The following is a 20,555-nucleotide window of genomic DNA, read 5'->3' as shown; positions in this document are numbered from 1 at the left end:
TTCATTGATGGGTTGATCAAAGGGGTTTTCTCGGGCCATTGCTCCCTGCACCTCTCTGGTTCTGGCTCTTGGTCCCCGGTAGGCAGAACTCCACTGACTGAAACCCCAAACTAATATAGTGTATATCTGTCCGACAGCTCCAGGGAGCCTATGGGGCTCCCCACAGTAAAGTGTTCAAGTAAAAGGATACCCAGGAACTGGGACACTACGCTGGTACTCTCAAAGTGCTATGTAAATTGACCAAGCCTAGCTAAGACGGCTGGGAAAACCTACCTCAGAAAGCTGAAGTGCAGCTAGCGAGAAACCCAGTGTAATACCACCAAATCAAGACTCTCCAACCGGGTGGAAGCTAAAAACTTGACAACCTAAGGCAAAGGCCACCACAAGCGAGGAGGAGATCTAGATGAGCTTCCCCCAAACACTCCAAGGAATAAAACCCTGACAGCACAAGGAAAGCAACAACACTGGCAGCTCCAAGTGCACAAAACCTTTGGCCCACGCACACAAATGTGCATGGGCCAAACGAAAACCCAAGAAAAACATTGGGGCCAGAGAGAGTGGCAGACCTGGCAAACATCAGAGGAGAACCAACAGAGTGGCCTGTGAGCCGTGACCTGCCACCCTTCTCCCCCAAAATGAGGGAGAACAAGTAGGCGCTAGTTTCACAACATTTTCAATCATTTGTTTACATACTTTATAGAGTTCTATGACCATTTTTGAGTCGGCAGGTCTTGGATGCTGTGGTTTGTTTTGACTCGATTTTCTGGATGCCTTCCTCGGTGTGGCACAAGTGAATAACTTTCTATGTAAATGCCACAGTTCCCTGTGCCTCTGAGAGGACCAGGCTCTGGCTCTGGGTCCCTGGTAGGCTAGAAAACTCCACGACTGATGGCACCCACATTGGGGATGGTAGGCTTCAGGGAGCCACAAGGGGCTTCCCTAAGGAAGGGGATCTTTATTAACTACTTTTCCCTAGTAAACTGGACGGATATGGGATAATAAGATCCTTTAAGTACCCATCTATATACAGTACCATACTGTACTTGAAATCATCAAATATAGCAAAAATATCTGAACCAAGTTCTAGGACCTTCTCCATTAATTGCTACTGTGGGTACAGTACTAATTGTTTCAAAAAACTTAATATATATAAATTCATAAGAATAGGAGAAAGGGAAGAGCCTATAGCCACCTCTACCTTTTGTTTGAAAACACCATCAAAACTAAAATAAGTGTCTGCTTCACAAAAATAAATTCCAAGAATAACTGCTAGGGATCAGAGTAATAAAATTACCTACTAATTCTTGTGCTCTTAGAAAATCTAATATTTTATGTAACGGTACATTAGTGAAAAGCACTGTAACATCAAAACTAACCATTTTAATTTTATCAGTGTGGTATTTGGGCCACAAACTGTCATGAGTGTTGGGTGTTTGCTGATCATGGAACTTGTGCAGATAGGTTCTATGACTAACCAACATTTATAGTCAATAACTGGTGCAGTGGTCAAAGTACCAGTGCTGCTGATGGGGAGATCCCTGGTGGCCTGGGTTCGAATCCTCTGAGGGAGATCGTAGAGTTTAAAATGTGTGCTTGGGAGAAGTGTATGGAATGACCTAAGGATGTTTTGGAACTAAAAATGTGCTGGTACATTCTACATTTTGTGGAGCAACAGTCATGGGATGCTGATCAAGCTTTGCCGGTTGCATCATGAGAGCCCTGTCAAGGTGACTCTAAAGCCTCTCAAATACACACAGTTATCCATATGCACATTACAATAATGGCCATACTATCGGCCAGAAAACAGGCCTCTTAAGGCACTACTCAACTACTGTACCTTCCAGTCTTTAGCATGAAGAGGGGCTCCTCAAGCCATGCTGAGCTGCCCGCCACCCTTCCCGTAACAAGGCGGTGCCCATGGGGGTCTATTCTGATTGAAGTAAATGAAACTGTTTTACATCTACTATTTTATTTCAAAATCCTGATTACACATGATCAGAAAATTATAAATAAATGAACAAATTATACAATATGATTATGCTCATAAATTAACAATTTGAATTTCAATATACAGTCATTCCTCTTGATACACTAATATACACAAGACATTTAATAATTATACAAGACGACTAATGCTTATTCACAAAAATTCAAACAATGATGATACCCTCAACATTGTTAAAGAGTTCATGCCAAGCCAACCAATTTTAGCACACATTCTCTGTATCTTGTGATTGTCGGCTCATCTTCACCTGTTGGTAAAAAAAAAATGTTTCAAGTTATTTATCGTGGTATGTGTGTACTCACTCAATTGTGCTTGTGGGGTTCAAGCTTTGGCTCTTTAGTCCCACCTCTCAACTGTTAATCAACTAGTAATTACCCAAGTGTTGTAAGACAAGAGCTATGCTCGTGGTGTCCAGTCTTCCCACTGCTCTTGTCATATGACAGCCTATTCTCCTGTATTGGTAATACTTGTAGTAACAATGAGGACCACAGTATATATACCGATGTACAACGAAATTAAAAAGTAGAAATCGCCACTATTGATTTTATCACTTTGCACTGCATGTACACAGTCCTCAACTGTTTTGTTATGCAGTTAGAACAGTTGTGTTTACTATCATCAGACAGAGAATGATATGAGCATTTAAATGATGCTATGATAGCCATCATTTGTCAAGTGTGATGGATGCTATAAGAAGCAGAACTACAGCCATTTGAATACACAATATTCAACATTGGTACAGAGCACGAGGTAGTTTGGTGGTAGTGAAGATAGGCTGGTGGTATGATGAGGTCACTTATCACTCTCGGCAGCATCCCCAGCATCCACGCTGGGGATGCTGCCCTCATTCTGTATTGTGAATCCGTGTCAGAGACAAAACCTAATTCAGCTTACTCAAACGTCTGTACTCAAAGTTAAAAGTCTTCTATCACTAATTGTGAGTATCCAGCTTGGCTAAGCAGAATGCTAAAATTATTAGTGACTGAATAGAAGAACTTTCTTGAAGTGAATAGTGGACATAGCCTACAGATCCCACATGATCAAAGTCTTGCAGAAGTCACAGACTGCTTAAATCATCAGCTATCAGTGGAATCATCATTTGTACAGCCAATCACTTGTGTGCTAGCTTAACTCTATGTATTATTGTGCTGCAAGTGTCAAAGATAGTTTATCGTTACTCGAGAGTGAAATAGAAGAGAAAAGTACTCTATAGTGAATGTGTAGTGTTTGTCACGGACTGTGTACAATGCTGCAATGCATGAATATTCAGCCCACCATTGTGATTGCACCACTGTTTCATTATCGCTTTGCATATCATTAGCCTGCACATTATATGCCATGTGCAGCCACTGAGAAGTGAAAGCCATTGCCTGGGACTGGGATTCGTAGAAATTGATTGGCTGGTTAAGTAAGGCTCCCTTGTGTCTGGAATGGACAAGTCTTGTAGCTAAGCTAATGTTTGGCAGTGACAAGCTGTTAGTCCAGTGTGGTGGCTCCCAGTCAGCGTGTTAAGTGTGTAATTATTGCATTCTACATTTAGGGATATTTGTGACTTCTGTGTTATGTGTCACATTATCTCAGTGATTTTAATTATTTCACATTTGAATGGAATCTATGTGACTTGACTGGTACTAAGTATCGATTTACTGTCTCAGGGTAGACTAGAGTATTTTGACATACTTGGTACATAGTTAGTGGACCAGTTACACAAGAGTGATTAAATATTGTATTGTCATGTCAGTGTGCTATCTTTTACAGGGAACTGTGATATACACAGTACATCATTGCTGTGTGCTTTGATTTTGCAATTCTGTGATAAAGTACAACTGCACATGGCTTGCATTTTATAACTATAACTTGCAAATTATAGCATGATATAACTTGCATGGCTAGTTCTTGACACCATTTCAAAAGTAGCACTGCTTCACTGCCTTAATAAATGTGGTGTATGACTTCGTAACATTCTATTCCCTTTAGCGACTGTCATTTGGGCAGGACGACGACATGTAACACAAGATTACGATAAAATAGAAGAGACCATTACTGTGTGTTGTTATCTTGACCACTGGCATATCAGTATCTTGTTGCCAACTCTTTGGGTAACTCAATGTGCGGTTATCGCAAGTGAAAGGTGCAATTTCAGGTCCCCAGGAGAACCAAAGTCATTTCAAATAATATGTTATATTTTGTGTTAACACTAATAAGATTTAAAACATTATACAGTACATTTTAACATAGCTTGTAAAGAGGAAGGCTGAATTTCAGAACAAAAACAGAAGACAAGAGAGTTTCACGAGCCTTTTAAAATGGGTATAAACTAAAATGTACTAGTATAATGAGGCCAACAAAGTGTTCATTATGATTAAAACAGGCTATGTAAAGCTCCTCAACCCTTCCCAGAATAAAACTAAGATGATTTTAAAGCAGGATAAACAAATTAAAACTAAAATATATTATCTAAATTTATGCCTAATGATATACTGGTACTGTACTCACCCTCGTTGTGTAAGTCTGTAACTGCTGTCTCGTATTCTTTGATAACCTCCTCGGATGTCGAGTCCTCCTTGGCACCGACTATTGCTTGAAGAGCTGCGTGTGAAGGACTCACATTCCATATGTATCGTTCACGATCAGCTATCTCCTTCTCATGTTCCCACAGCTCTGTTTTCTGAAGAAAAAATCTGAATAATAATTATGCATAAACAAATAAAAATGGTTTTTAATTTCTTAAAGACTAATAATTAGAGATATTTATTCTTATATGACAATGATACAGGTAACAATTTAAAGTCTTAAAGAAAAGCAAATTTAAAATTTTGTCCCCCTCTATAGTTTACGCACATCTAAAGCTACCAAAACATTTTGCCACCTCATCACACAAGGCAATACACTAGTGCTGTAAAATGAACATCAAACTAAACAGGGTTAGAATACATTGAGAAGTGAATACTGTACAATATAGTTTTCTCATTTAGTCATAATCACTTTGTCCAAAGTCTTGATTTGATCAGATTTTGCAGGAGGTACATAGATCCTCAGAATCCCAAGGTAAGTTTGACATTTTAAAATGTAATAGCATTTTATGGTCAGTATTATCCCATTTTCTACTTTGATGGTATGGGGACCATTAACCAAGAGAAAAATGTTAAGCACTGGAGAAAACTAAAAAAAAAAGTTTCAGATGTAAAAGGCACAGCTGTAGTCCATTAGCCATATACACACTACACAGACTGATATAATTAAGTACCACAAAATTCCAGCATCTCATCCACAGTAGCTCTAGGGTTCTATGCTATAGCAGAATATAATAGTCAAGTGTGTACTGTGTAGCGCTTTGCGTAGGCTTTCTCGGGGGATGACATTTTGCACAATTCCCAGGACAGCATTGAGAACTGCAATAGGTGGCCACTGGTCTTATCCCTGGCTACTCACACCCTCCCTTTACTGTAGACGACAGAGTTTGGTATTCATGTGTCACTCAATAGCTTATTGTGCCTAGTTCTCCCACCATGCCCAGTATACTGCTCCTGTCACCACACCAAGTTTCTTTACCTTATGCCTCTCTTATAACCACTTACATATTGCAATTTATTTCCTGTCCTATTTTTGTACCATGTGCAAAATTTGAATGCTGCTTTTCAATTCTGTCTAAATAAATAATTTATACAGTGTATATGGTAAAGAAGAGAGGGACCATTGCCTGCAATCGTTTACCACTATGACCCAATTCCATTTATGCTTACCCTCTGTTTTCTTTCAAATAACCATGCCCTAATCCATTTTAGGATAACACCCCAATATGTACCTCTACCTTTCTAATATGTCGTCCATGAACCAGTATCCAAAGCATTACAAAAGTCCAGATATATAATGTTACAATCTTTTCCACTATCATAGCTGCTTGAAATACAGTCAGACACAAGTGATCTATCTCCCCATTTTAAAAATTGGTACCAGTTCATAGTCCTCCACAATTTAAGGACTCTGATTAAATGATTTGTAAATATACAAGATAAAAGCACCTTAAGCTCCTCTTTACATTCTTTAGGGAATTACATTCTTTAGGGAAATAATAATTACATTCATGGCAATTACTTCATTGTCTTCGAACATATGTCCAAAATCAATACTTACCATCGATTCATTGTATAAAACAGTTAACAAGTAGCAGCAATAGTCATAATTCTGTTGAGAGAGGGGACAACGATCGGCTACAATGGTGAGACAGTCAGTTTTAGCATCATATCGATCTTTCACCAACCGAAGTAACTTGTCACGTCCATGCTCATCAAGATCAAGGCTCCTAAGTGATACCTGAAACATTCAAGGGTTGAGAAATTTAGTTCAGTTCTAAACTGAACTTAAGACCATATCCATACAAAAGTCACGTGTGTGATCCTGGATAGTAAGCTAACCCCCAAAGGATCACTTTCAGGTACACTGGCCAATTTCAGAATTAGCCTTTAAAGACATGAAATGAGAAATTATTAAAATGTTATTGATAACATTCTGAGACACCTGTGGCTGGCATGCAAGTGGTTGACTGTAAATGAATCTTATAACATTTGTAATTATCCAATATACAGTATATATTTCTGGCTTATAAATTACATCTATTGGTAGCATTTACTGTATAAACCAAACTCATCATTAACATCACTAGTCATACAAACTTGGAAGCTACAATGAAATGCTTCTTTCTGGGCAGTGCTGAGTAACTGCCCTCAGTTTATTACGCTGCCACTATAGAACCACATTCAACACACCTGGCTCATATGACAATCTCTGCCCACATGCCGCAAGTACCATTCCAATGATTCTGTCTTGCCTATTCAAAGGGGCAGGGAGCATGCGAATATCATCCATCAACACTATTGTTTCAAGCTACCCACAACAATGAAGTCATTACAAAACATATCACCCACAAGAAATGCTTGGGAATCTATAACATACCAAAACAAACTAAAAAATCACAAACCGCTACTGAAAATCTCCTAACCTGCCATCCTCGCCCCTCGCCACCAGGTGGCACTCCGCCACAATAAGGGTCCCGGCAAGGTGAAACCTTCACTCACAAGTTCAAATTTAAACAGTTCATCATCGTGAAGGAGAGAAGCTACTGTGGACGGCCTAGACAGATGTCTTTCATTAGACATTGATCAACATTCATGATCAGTAGCACTCTAATCACTGCAAATCTAAATACAACTATTTTCATCACATTTAGTAGCTTATAGACATAAAAGCAGTTGTTTCCACCATGACCACTGACAAAACTAGTACCACCATGTGCCATGAACACTCACATATGGGCATCACCACCAGGAACAGCAGGCCAGGTAGAAAAAGAGCAGTCATCATACTCAAACTGAGAAAGGTGGTATAATATGCCCCCAACTTCTACATATGTGCCATCAAATGTAGAAGCAAATAGTCATAAACGGTCATAAGTTTGAACCCTCACACCATGCTGGGTGTGCCGCCTCTACCAGGACTGGGTGGCCGCCTCTACCAGGACTAAAGAGGGATCCAACACCAAGTCAAGCCAAGCCAAGAAGCAGAACCCATCCTCAGACCAGTGATGAAAGGAGAGGCTGCTGCTCTGGAGCACTGAGCTCCACCCAACTCAAAGAGAGGAAAGGAAAATTATCCAGCTGTGGCCAAGTCTTAGGCCTTAAGACAAACCCCTTCCCTAACATGAGCACACCCACAAAATGTCTGGCCAGTGCATGAGAAGATCCAAGCCTTTTAGCACTTGCAGTCAGAGGAAAGGCAAAGAAGGCCATGCACTTGAAAGATGAAGGAACGTGGAAGAACAAACTTGAGAAATACATGGTCTCAAAAGATGATTTCACCAGTAGAGAGATATCCTCCTCCAAAATGAGGTATGAGCTTGCATATCCTTCACACAAGCAAGGACCCAAGAGCTCTGAACCTAAAGTTATGAATCTCATCACATAATTTAGCAGCAGCCACAAAAGCAGAATGCTTGAACAAAAGCTACAAAAAAGCCAGAGATCCACACATAGCAGACCAAATACACCCGAGGGTCAAGTCAACCTTTACCTCAGCAGGGGCAATGCAGAAGGCAAAAAGGATGTGGATGGCCTTCAGAGTCAAACTCCTTAGTCATCCCATTTACAACAAGCAGATATTTGCCAATCTCCTAACTGTAGCAAACAAATACAGGAAGTAAAAAGTGGTAAGAGCTAAAGAACATGTCCTCTAGGTCATCAAAATATACTATTCCCCTTGCCAGGTCAGGGTTGGGTCCATGAGGAGGGTTTTCATGGTTTCATGACATCTGTAGGGCTGAGAAATGTTTGTGCTTATGAACACAGGTTTCCAAGATACATCTAGCAGGATTTGACTCTTTACAATGACCTGCAGACACCCTAAAAATAGTCCTGCGGAGCTGTCCCTGTGGCATCAGACTAATTACAGCCCGACTGTCCAGTGATTCTATGACAATGCAGCTGGATCACATGCATTCCCAGAGCAGTAGAATGCAATTTAAGAAATCTGTTAAATAGGATTAGAATTATTTTACTTTGTGCCTATAAAAATCTTTTACTTTACAATGACTAACTTACCTTAATTGTGACTATTCTGGCTTTTTGGTCCCTAATAGTTGGCGAAGAATGAAGGTATGAACTTTTTGAAACCGTTACAGGAAAATGCTTCTCTTGTTTAGTTGCTGTATCAAGTCCAGATGGCCAAGGTGTGCAAAATTCTGCAGAAAAAAAATCAGCATTGAATGTAATGAAATGCCATTATCTGGGCGAACTCAGTCAGCTCCCTGAAGCTATCCAAACTGATATGTGCTATATTAGTTTGGGGTCATCAGTCACAGGAGTCCTTTTGCCTACCGTGGACTACGAGCCAGAACCTGGCCCCTCTCAAAGAGGTGCAGGGAGCAATGGCTTATAAGCACTTTACATTTAAAGTATGTCATAATTGCCATTGACTGGGGAAGGACCCAGAAAGGTAGGCGAATCAAAACATACCACTGTCTGGTTAACCTGTGCAATCTATATGCTAAAAGATCAAAATAACTTCCCCTAGGAAGAAACCCAACAAGCAACACTTAATGCACCTGTCATTCCTGCTCATTAGTGCTAGCGACACCCCCCCCCGGAGGGAAGGAGAGCTAGCAGCTCACGACCTCTGTTCTTGAACTGATGTGTTGGCAGTCGAACGTCATCCCTGGCCTCGATTACCTGTTTTGGATTTTTGCCCTGTGTGGCTGTGTGTGGGGTGTGGTAGCCAGGTGTCTTAAGAGTATAAGAGCAGCATGTGTCTATGGTTATCTTCCCTAGGTGCTCCGTAAGTACTATTTTTCAGAGAAGATAAGCTTTTCAGGCTTATCTTCTCTGGGGCGTTCGGGAATCACTCCTCTTTTAGAACTTCCGTCGCTTGTTGTCTTGTCCTTTGGGGTACGTCAGGGGTCTTGGGCTTTCTGTCTTGCCCCTGGTAGAGTGTGTTATTGGCTGGGCAGGGTGCACTGCGGCTGGCGCAGCTTGCACACGCGGGGGGCCGATGATTCTCTCTGGCTGCCAGTGTGTCTTCAGGGGTTATGTTTTTATTTTGAAAGTTTAGTTTTGATTGGCCTACCATTATGAGTCCTTCCCCCATCGATGGCAATTTATGACATACAGTACTTTAAATGTAAAGTGCTCATAGGCCATTGCTCCCTGCGCCTCTATTATTCTATCATTGCTCCCTGCGCCTGCGAATATTTCATATGTCTAAATGCGTTATTACAAAACTTCGTCATTCATATTTTATTTAATCCTTCTTATTTAATTACCTGGAGAAAATTCATTCATTCATAAAAAGCAAATAATTTACATGTAGAACCAGTACATACTTTTCAATGCCTCACACTGTCGTTTAATTACTGGAGGAGTCAAGTGAAGAAAATTTGGGATTTTCATAAGTTCTGCATTTCCCCACTTATCTGGTGTGGGCTTCAAAGAAGCTGGGTAACCTTGGCGTACGGGAAGAGGCACGGTTGCAGGATGAAAGGTTCGTGCAGCAGGCCAGACATTTCCCCAATCTTGATCGACTTTTTGGCTTTTATATCTGAAAACATATTTGAAAATTTACTGGAAAGTAGATATTATATTTATGGAAACGAGATTTTATCCCAGCTGCTGTGACAGACGAACATGTGTCATGAGCGCTCCTGGAGGTTGTGAACTTGTGCTAACAGTTATAGAACCAGTACTCTTGCTTATCAAGGAAATGGAGCAAACTTCAATGTCTATGGAGTCTGAGAGTGAGGATGACAGATGGACCTCTGTCATGAATTTTGAATTTTGTTTTGCAATTTGTTTTGCAAATTTATGAATGATGCATGAATTTTTTGGCAATACCGTAGCCGAATCTTAACTATCAGTAGCTCCTACTTGCATGCATTTTCTTTGTTAATTCCACTTTCTACTAATAAATAGCTTCTTAGATTACATCCATGATATGAAATAAATAACACATTCAAGTCTGACCTACATTACACAGACCAAACACCTTACAGAATATACATATATATACTGAACTGTACTGTTCAAATATGAAATAAGGTAATATGAATAATGTTTTAGATTTGACCTTGAGGGCTTGAGGATATCATTTGCTGGCCGTCTACACAGCAAAATACATACTATACAAACCTCTACACTTAAATGTGTACGTATTAACATTTAACACACCTGGGTGGTAGCAGGTTAGGTGGCTTCATTACCCTGCTAGTTCGTCGGTCTGGCCCCTTTTTTACTAATTCCAAAGTTCGGAACTCTTCATCCTCTAAGACAGAAAAATAAAGTCCATAAAAATAAGTACAGTACATAAATACTAGATATTGTTTAACAGCTAAGGGAATGAGGGAAAGCACTTATTATCTCTGATCCTATTAAATGTCACTAGGTCTATATGGTACAGCACCTATCTCTTGTTGGTTCAAGAAATCAATCTCCCTAATGGCCCAGTATCTGACTAGGCCTGATTAAGCATTTTATAAAATGATCTCTTTCCCCTATTCCTCATACTTCCTTATACATCTCTCTCAGCACTGGTCAGTCCCCTACATTATATACCACACGCGAGGATATAGAAAGCTACAGCACCAGCACAGTATGCATATGAATTCATGTAATGTACAGTACAGTATATGTAATTATTTACTGGTATGATTGTATGCTGATTATGTACCATATTACTTGCCTTAAATATCTATGTATTAAATCATTTCAGCCCACTTACCCCAAAATTGTGGGGTAAAAGGTCCAAGCTTTTGGAAAGCTGTGCCTTGTTCTATATGATGAACTAAAAACTTATATTGCTACCCTATATACCCAAAGGATTGGTCTACATGTTCAATCAATAATATCAATAAATGTCTAACTTAACTTGTGTTTAATTCCCAAGAAACTTTAAAAAAGTAAGCCAGGCCCATTTACCTCCCAATATATAAAACCTAAAATTCAACCAAATACTTTATTACAAATTTTCTTTTCAAAGTGATTTAGATATAAAGTACAGTACACAAAGTATTCTCTTACTTACACTAATAAAAACATTTTGGGTCATAAAATATCAACACATTAAAAGTCAGATATAATGGACATTCTTTTGCTGCAGAACAGTTTTGGAGAAATTCAGTCCACTTAAACAGAGGCGGCATGTGGCACAAAGGTCAATTCACAGACAGGACAGAATGCTTCGCCATGTGTCCCTACACTTGAAGCCTCTGTTCACCTAACTGCAACATACCTAACATTCAAGTAATATTTTCAGGGTTCATTCACAAGGTTTTGTCAAATTATACACAGGTGTTTTACCAAAACTTCTTTTCCAACTGTCAAATCCATGTACTGTACTGTACTGTATGTCATTAGGTAAGGCTGCTTTAGGTTAGGCCACATTAGGCTTGGTTGGGTTAGATTGGGCTAGGTTTGGTTGGGTACAGTTAAGTTCGGTTAACTCATGATAAGTGTTACAAGGCACCTAGCAAAATACAGGCTTTTTTTTTTCCTATAACAAACAGAAAACAAAACTGTCTGCCTCTTAAATAGTGATTAACAAAGCATTCAGACTTAGGGGTCTCAATAGTGCAGCTGGCTTCATTCTCAACTCTCAATCGTGAATCGTAGGTTTGAAATCCCCAATAGTACAGAAATGGTTGGGCACACTTCCTTTCACCTAATGCCTCACCTAGCAGAAAATAGTAACCCAGGGTGTTAGGAAACTGCTGTGGGTTTGCATCCAGGAAAAGGCCGGTAGTACGACCTAGGAGGGACCTTGATTTGAGCCTAACTTGAGCAAGACACTAACACAATAAATTATTATTAATGTTGGCAAGTCCCTTTCATTTGGATTCTTATTTCGTTCATTTGGACATACACAGGCTGCCTGACAAAATTAATTATTGTTAATTACATCAAGGACCCCCCCCCCCCAGGTCGAACTACTGGCCTTTCCCAGGATGCAACCCCACAACAGTTGCCTAATTCCCGGGTACCTATTTATTGCTGGGTGAACAGCGGTATGAGGCGATAGGAAACGTACCCAACCCTTTCTGTCCCACCCGGGATATGAGCCCAAGATTTCTGATTGTGAGTAAAGAACAAACCCAACTACAGTATATTGCCAAGACCCTACATTACTGTCTACACCACTGATCTCACTTAAACCTTTAAAATACTGAAATACTTTGAGGATGTTGATCCAGACAATTTCTTCTTCAGGTCAGATGTAATACAAACAAGGAGCAATGATTTCAAGCTCAACAAGCCACAATGTAGGGCTGAGTACAGAGGTTTTCTCACCCATAGGGTTATAAACACATGGAACCGCCTACCCGCCCAAGCCGTAAATGCCAAAACTGCTGAACATTAAAATCTAGCTAGATAAAATCATCAGGACAAATGTGAGGACCACTAAAAAATGCTTGCTTCAAGTAAATGTAGGTAAAGGATCACTTACCTAAAGGATTTAGGTAATGGTTTACCTTTGGGTTTCCCCAAGAACATTATATTAGTGGCAATGAAATGAGCTACAATGACATGAAATGACAATAACATTATTGTCATTTTGAGGTGTTGAGAATGCTGGGCGAGACCCCAGCTACTGGGGTCCACGTGTATGGGGTCATGGCTCACCTGCTGCCTTGACCCCGCTGTGGGATGACGCGGAGGAGTGTATCCTGGAGGCACCGGCCAGGGCCAGCAGGTGCCTGAGGCCCCCAGGTGCCACCAGGCCGTGCTTGAGGCCCATCATCACCTCCAGACACGGGCACCTCCAGCTGCTGCTCCCGGACACTACTGGTCAGGGTTGCCAGATTCAAATTGCTAAAATTAGCGAGCTGACGGTCTAAAAGTAGCGAATTTGTACTAAGAGTAGCCCAATTTTTTGTTTAGTGACTGATACGGGTTTCAAAGTAATCTATTATGATATATAGAGTACATTAAACGATTTTAATTGTTTTATTAACATTATCTCTGCATATATATATATATATATATATTTAACCAATATGATAATAGGATAACTTACCAATATTTACTGTTTGAAGCTTAATGAGTGTGAAGTCCTTCCACGTCTTTACAGTTGAAGATTACCAAGATCTTGATCTGCATCCACAACCTCGTTCTTGTATATTGCAGACTCATATTTAAGCATTGACATGAGTGGTTCAAATGACGAGCAACAAGTTACATTTTCTTCAAGATATGTTTTGATTCTCACGACTGATGTCAAAAGCTCAAGTCCCATTCCCATTCAAGATTTCTCAGTTTAGTTTTCACAGACGTTACTCTAGAAAATATCCGTTCAACCAGGGCATTACTGATTGGCAAGCTGTATATTTTCAACACAAACTCAGCGAGGTCAATCAGTATGGGATCACCAGCAGTGTTCTTGACAGTTATTGTCTTGGTCTAAAATGACGATTCAGATGTCGGAATTTGTCCCTTACAAATGTTGGACTAGTCAATGGTTAACAGTAGGCGCCACTGACTTTCAATTTCACTAAGCTTAGATTCGTCAGCTAATACTACCGGAAGTTCCGAAAATGGTGGCCATGTAAGCTAAGGCATAGAGGTAACAGATTTTTCACCTTTTTTATAGTTTCAACATTACTTAGAATACGAGAAAGAAGCTATTCGCAAGCTTTCATTAAAAAATTATCGCATCTTTCTTGAACATTTTGAAACTTTTTCTGGATTGTAAAATTGTTTTGTCTGTTAGTGGCTAGATAACTTTCTCCCCTTAATGAAGATCTGTGGAACCAGGTATAGCTTTTGGGATGAAGTATTATTAACAATTAAGGTTGGGAAATCTATTGCCCCTGGGAAGGATTACCTTGCCTTGCAGTTACTTTTTCTTTCAAAGCTTCCTAGGATCAACGTCCCCGGGGGCCGGTCTCTGACCAGGGCTCTCCTGCGGTAAGTGGTCTAGTTAATCAGGATGTTGGACTCGGCTGTGATTTGTACAGATTATATTATTAAAGCATAAATAATCATCATTGAGTTTCTTAATATTAATAGCCCAAATTAGCCCAACTTGCGTTTAAACTAGCCCAAAAACTCGCAAGTAGTGAAATACAAAATTTGGGAGCGTGGGGCTCTCAAAAGTAGCCCATTTCGCTACTTGTAGCCCAATCTGGCACCCCTGTTCAGACTCTCTGCACCTATTTTCATTTTCAAATTACTACTTTTTACACCGAAAATATGCCAATTACTGAAAACGGCGTTGGGTCATATTTTGCCCAAACCCCCCTGCAGTTTTCAAAATATCTGAAATGTCCGAAATTTGACTCCAGAGCGTGATTTTTGAGCCAAATTCTGACTCTCTGCACCTATTTTCATTTTCAAATTACGACATTTTATACCGAAAATATGCCAATTACTGAAAACGGCGATGGGTCATATTTTGCCCAAACCCCCCTGCAGTTTTCCAAATATCTGAAGTGTCGGAAATTTGACTCCTGAGCGTGATTTTTGAGCCGAATTCTGACTCTCTGCACCTATTTTCATTTTCATATTACGACTTTTTACACCAAAAAAATTGTGCCCCTTGAGGGACTTGAAGTAGAGGGGAGTAGAAATAGCCTAAGCTACTCTATCCCTTTGAGATGTATTTTTTTATTGTCTCAATAAACATACTTGAAATTGAAGTGGACTTTAATGTTTTTTTCGGCAGCTTTATTTCCTTAGTTTCCGAGCTGTTTTCTTTACCGTGTATGTTGTAATAAACTATTCCTATATTTACAGTTGTTTCTCCCTGTGAAGATTATTAAACAATGGTGATTATAAGGGCGCGGAAGTTCAGCCTGGCCAGGGCCGCCAGCAGCCCTTGGGCCCGCCCCGGAAGCACCCAGTCTTTAATTTGGCACCTTTGTGGGACTTTTGTGGGACTTTGGTATAAGCCTAACATGTATATATACACTGGCTGTCTGTCCCCTCTACACAATGCTTTATTATTACCTATTATTTAATAATTTAATTTAAATATTAAATAAAATAATTTATTTAATTATTATAGTAAGTACTTAATAATTTAATAATAAGTAGTAAGTACATAAAAATAATTAAAAAATACAGTTTAGTCATGGGAGATTCCTAGATTGGAATTCACTACCCAATTTCAATATCAAGTATTTTTAGTGTGAAATGCTGTCATTATATGCATAAATTGTTGTTTTAATAATATTACGCTTAACCACTTGGGCTGGACGGTAGAGCGACAGTCTCCTTTCCTACAGGTCCGCGTTCAATCCCCGACTACCCAAGAGGTTGGGCACCATTCCTTTCCCCCGTTCCATCCCAAATCCGTATCCTGATCCCTTCCGAATGCTACATGGTCGTATTGGCTTGGTGCTTTCACTTGATAGTTCCCCCACCCCCTGAATAATATTACAAGAGCAGTATTTACAGTATTTACATTCATGCCCGTGCCACCTCTTGGGTGGCTTAATCTTCATCAGTCGAGAGCAGTATGTCCTAACCAGGCGTTATATGATGATATCCTGAACAGTTGATATATAAAAGTAATTGCGGAACTCCAGTTATCTAATACTTATCATAAATGGTATAAAACCTTATCATAAGCCAAGGGATTTGTAGATCAGTGTTTAAAGGGAATTCGGAAGTAATAATAATACAGCTGATGCCATCTGTCGGCAGAAGAGAACACTATCAACTAGCTGGTCAATAGTGGCCATAAGATACAGCTTACGCCATCTGTTGACATCAAATTACACTTATAACAAATTACCCTGCAAAGTACAACTAACGCCATCTCTTTTTTTTCCAACGCACTATAAATAGCCAAACAGCAACCCATAAGGTGGGTTGTTGTGCTCGGGTAGGAGGTTCCAAGCTCCGCCCACAAATGGTATAGGGGTGCATAATAAATGGCATATCATTGGTAGAAACTCTTTGTTGACATTCACACAACAGCCAATCACAGGAAGGGATCAGCTAAAGGCTCCATCCATTTAATAAATCATCTTTATTCAGTACACCATCCTTGCTTATGACATTCTGCTTCAACTTTAATCTACCTAAAAAGTGAAATGTTAAGTATTTAAAAGTATTAATATAGTGATAATTAAATACTGCAGGATGTAACGAGTGTTACAGAAACATGGGCTGGCAACCTAACTTGTGACGTCATCAGTGGGTGTTGCCTCACACAAATAATATCGGCGATACAATGCCTCCGTCCTCTTATTGGTCTACATTATTCAGTTAGATGGAAATTTCTGTCTTGTATAAAACAGAAATTGTTGTTCTTTTGTACAACAACAACAAGGTTATTGAGCAAAAGGACGTATTTCTTATTTTGCATTTTATTCATATAAGCGTTGGCATTCCCCGCAACAGCCAATCACAGGAAGGGATCAGCTATAGGTGCCATCCACTTAGTAAATCATCTTAGTTCAGCCCACCAGTCCTGCTTATGGAATTCTGCTTTAACTTTAATTTACCCAAAAAAGTGAAGTGTTAATTATTTAAAGTGTTAATAAAGTGATAATTAAATATTGCAGGATATAACAGATTTTATATAAAAATGGGCTGGCTACCTAACTTGTGACGTCATCAGGGGGAGTTGCCTCACACAAATAATGATACACTGCTCTGCCCTCGTATTCGAGTAAATTATTCAGTTAGATGGAGATTTCTGTCAGGTGTAAAACAGAAATTGTTGTTCTTTTTCACAACAACCTTGTTGTTGTGCACAAGGACCTATTTCTTAGTTTAAATTTTATTCATAAAAGAGTGTTGGTATTCCCCGCAACAGCCAATCACAGGAAGGTATTTCAGGAAGCTCGGCCTCCTTATGGACTCAGCACATCGCTCTAGCTCATGGCTCGCTGTTTCATCTCTTGTATATACAAACTATGACTTTTTTCGATTACTGTTATAATTAATGAGATATAAAAGTTTTTACACAAAATGGCTAAATTCTGCCATTAAATGGACTTTGTCTGGTATACATACAAACTTACACCAATTTATTACCATTCTTCCATTATTAATTTCAAATGTAATGTATACTGTCTAGTTTTTTTTCCTCTCGCCATTACTTGGTGCAATATTTGAAAGTTGTCTATTTATTTATCGATCTATCTATTATCTTGTATTTATATTTACAAGTTTCTGTGCTTGGAAGAAAACTCTGCATTGAATTGGGACTAATTTAGTAAATAATATTAATTAGTAATAATTAATATTTACAATTATTATTAATTACAATTATTTATAGCTTAGTTACTTTCATGTAACTCGCAATCGTACATTCTTAACATTAATAGACCAAATTAGCACATCTTGCTTTTCAATGAGCCCAAAAAGTAGCAAGTAGCGAAATTAAAAATTTGGGAGCGCGGGGCTCTCAAAAGTAGCCCAATCTGGCAACACTACTGTTGCTAAATATGACCGAAAAAATAAGATTAATAATTCTAACACGAATTTTCTCAATATTTCTTATGTTTCTTTTTACTATCGATGGTAATTGAAAAATCAATTCGCCAAAATTCATTTTTATTTCTAGTCTGACACGACGCTTGAACGCGTTTCATAATAACGTATTACATTTTCAAAGACTTTAGTGTACACACACACAACTGTAACCTGAAAACACTTAACAGAGTTTTACTAATTCTAACGCTAAACAGCTTGTCTTATATGCTCACATTTGGGTGAGGTGATATGTTGAAACAGTTTTGGATGAGGTGAACAAACTTTTGACCAACACAAGACAGGACAAGGTTCAAGGGGTATAAATTGAATAAGTGAAAGGGAAGAATGGAAGTAACTGCAAAGGGCCTATTGGCCTATACTTCCTCTTGATGCTTCTATATTGGTACGGAGTCTTGAAGTGGGTAGAATATAGTTGTGCATTAATTGGCTGTTGATTGCTGGTGTTGACGTTTTGATGTGTAGTGCCTCGCAGATGTCGAGCCGCCTGCTATCGCTGTATCTATCGTTGATTTCTGTGTTGTTTGTTAAGACTTGTAGCGAGTAGATTATCCCAATAATATACTCGCTCCAAATGCATTGTTAATATTCCTGTCAACCTTTGGAGATGAATGAGGTGAGGCGTTGCCCGGGCAACACGGTGAGGTGTTGCCCAAGCATATAAGCAGCAGAATAGAAAACATTAACCAGAGTCTACTTTCAAGTGTGGTCTAGAGCAGACACTTGCGAGATACTGTACCGACGCTCAGTGCGCTCAACTCACACCAAAGTATCACCTGTGTACTTCTGTATATTCGACCAAATATATATATAGTATCTTAGTGTCTGTGTTTATTGTCACCATACTTTACGTAACAATAGAACCGTTACATTGGTGACCCCAGAGAGTTTCGACGATACCCAGCCACGATGGACTACAACATGGACTCTCACTGGACCTCCACTGCTGCTGCTTGCTGTGGACCGCAGCCACCTGTCGTGGAACGTTGCCAACACCCTTGCCACAGCTATGATTTTCATCGCGATCATCTCTGCATTTTCATCTACTACGGCTTGCTGCTCCACGATCACTACTCACTCATCTGGCAGCTTCATCAGAAACTACATAATGTGGGATCTACAGCCTGTCCTGCCGACTCTCCGTCGCTGCCAGGGCACTGCTTGTTCTACAGGGGCGCCCACGAAAGCTGCTCTTTCGTCAGATTCATCTACACGTTCACTGCATTCTGATACTCTGCCGACTCAAGCACTTTGCGCAGTACAGGACTTACAGCTTGCGTTTCCGACTCTTCGTCGCCTCCAGGACAATTCAGCTCTAGCAGTGATTACCTCGTTGTCCTAACTACGTGCCTACATTACCTCCTAATGTTGGTGCCCGAGCGCATCCACCCCGGATCTAAATGCTCCACCAGCGACCCAAGGACGAAACAATTATGCACATTCTTCTCTCCTGTGGACAAGCTACACCGAGCTTGTCCACACACTGCCTACATCTTTTGGTACCAGACTACAATTTCCACAGTCAACAATGTAGTACTCGGCGTGTACAGTCCTAATCAACCCAAGACGCTACAGCTTCGACACAGAGCAGACAGCAGACTACGACCGCATCGAGCCGCCACGCTCTCGCTCCCCGAGTTTAGACACTCACAAATCTCAATCGAGCCGCCACGCTCTCCCACATAGAGCTCCACGACTCCGGCCTCACTCAGCTCTCTGCTCTGCTCCAGGCTTCGTCTCAACGTCTGCGACACTGCTAAATCCAGAGACACATCCGCCGACTACGCAGTTCACTTTTCGACCCCAGTTACCAGCCGCACCACAACCTGATCCTACGACGACGGACGATCCTGTGCGACCTCCCACCCTACGACCCCAGTTAGATGACATCAGCGAAGAGGAGGAAGTTAACTTTGATGGTTATGTAACGCGAGCAGGGCGTACAAATTCACCGACCAGCTAAGTTCCTTGATCAAGTATTTTTCCTTTCATCCCCTGGGAGGGGGAGTTCTGTAGCGAGTAGATTATCCCAATAATATACTCGCTCCAAATGCATTGTTAATATTCCTGTCAACCTTTGGAGATGAATGAGGTGAGGCGTTGCCCGGGCAACACGGTGAGGTGTTGCCCAAGCATATAAGCAGCAGAATAGAAAACATTAACCAGAGTCTACTTTCAAGTGTGGTCTAGAGCAGACACTTGCGAGATACTGTACCGACGCTCAGTGCGCTCAACTCACACCAAAGTATCACCTGTGTACTTCTGTATATTCGACCAAATATATATATAGTATCTTAGTGTCTGTGTTTATTGTCACCATACTTTACGTAACAATAGAACCGTTACAGACATAACAAACAACACACAAATCATTAGGTACTTTTTGGTTTTACTTTTGAACAGGGCAGAAGTTGGACAATTTTTTAATTCATCAGGGAGTGAGTTTCAAAGACTGTGGGCCCCTTTAATTTGCATGGAGTGTTTACACAGATTTAGCCTGACTCTGGGATATCAAATAGATATTTATTTCTGGTGTGGTACTCATGGGTTCTATTACACCTATGAAG

The 20,555-nt window shown here is 40.1% G+C and overlaps 1 protein-coding gene across 1 annotated transcript; it reads right to left on the bottom strand.

Annotated features, from left to right (window-relative positions):
* Positions 1–1,952: 1,952 nt before the first annotated feature.
* Positions 1,953–13,345, bottom strand: mRpS35 (mitochondrial ribosomal protein S35). Its single transcript, XM_045751889.2, has 7 exons — positions 13,165–13,345; positions 10,717–10,810; positions 9,876–10,090; positions 8,599–8,738; positions 6,140–6,319; positions 4,502–4,673; positions 1,953–2,252 (listed from the first exon to the last, which is right to left on the bottom strand). Exons 1-7 carry the CDS (start codon positions 13,280–13,282, stop codon positions 2,188–2,190), a joined length of 984 nt encoding a protein of 327 aa, XP_045607845.2. The 5' UTR covers positions 13,283–13,345; the 3' UTR covers positions 1,953–2,187.
* Positions 13,346–20,555: the final 7,210 nt, after the last annotated feature.

This window comes from Procambarus clarkii, chromosome 82, assembly GCF_040958095.1.
Source record: "Procambarus clarkii isolate CNS0578487 chromosome 82, FALCON_Pclarkii_2.0, whole genome shotgun sequence".
Taxonomy (NCBI): Eukaryota; Metazoa; Arthropoda; class Malacostraca; order Decapoda; family Cambaridae; genus Procambarus; species Procambarus clarkii.
The sequence above is the reverse complement of the archived record's forward strand: the minus strand, read 5'-3'. Positions and strand labels throughout refer to the sequence as shown.

Coding starts and splice junctions, on each gene's coding strand:
- mRpS35 (XM_045751889.2), bottom strand. CDS start 13,282: ATGATGGGCCTCAAGCACGGCCTGGTGGCACCTGGGGGCCTCAGGCAC. Junction 6,320..8,598: donor CCAGAATAGTCACAATTAAG/GTAAGTTAGTCA, acceptor TGAATGTTTCAG/GTATCACTTAGGAGCCTTGA. Junction 4,674..6,139: donor TTTTATACAATGAATCGATG/GTAAGTATTGAT, acceptor TTTTTTCTTCAG/AAAACAGAGCTGTGGGAACA.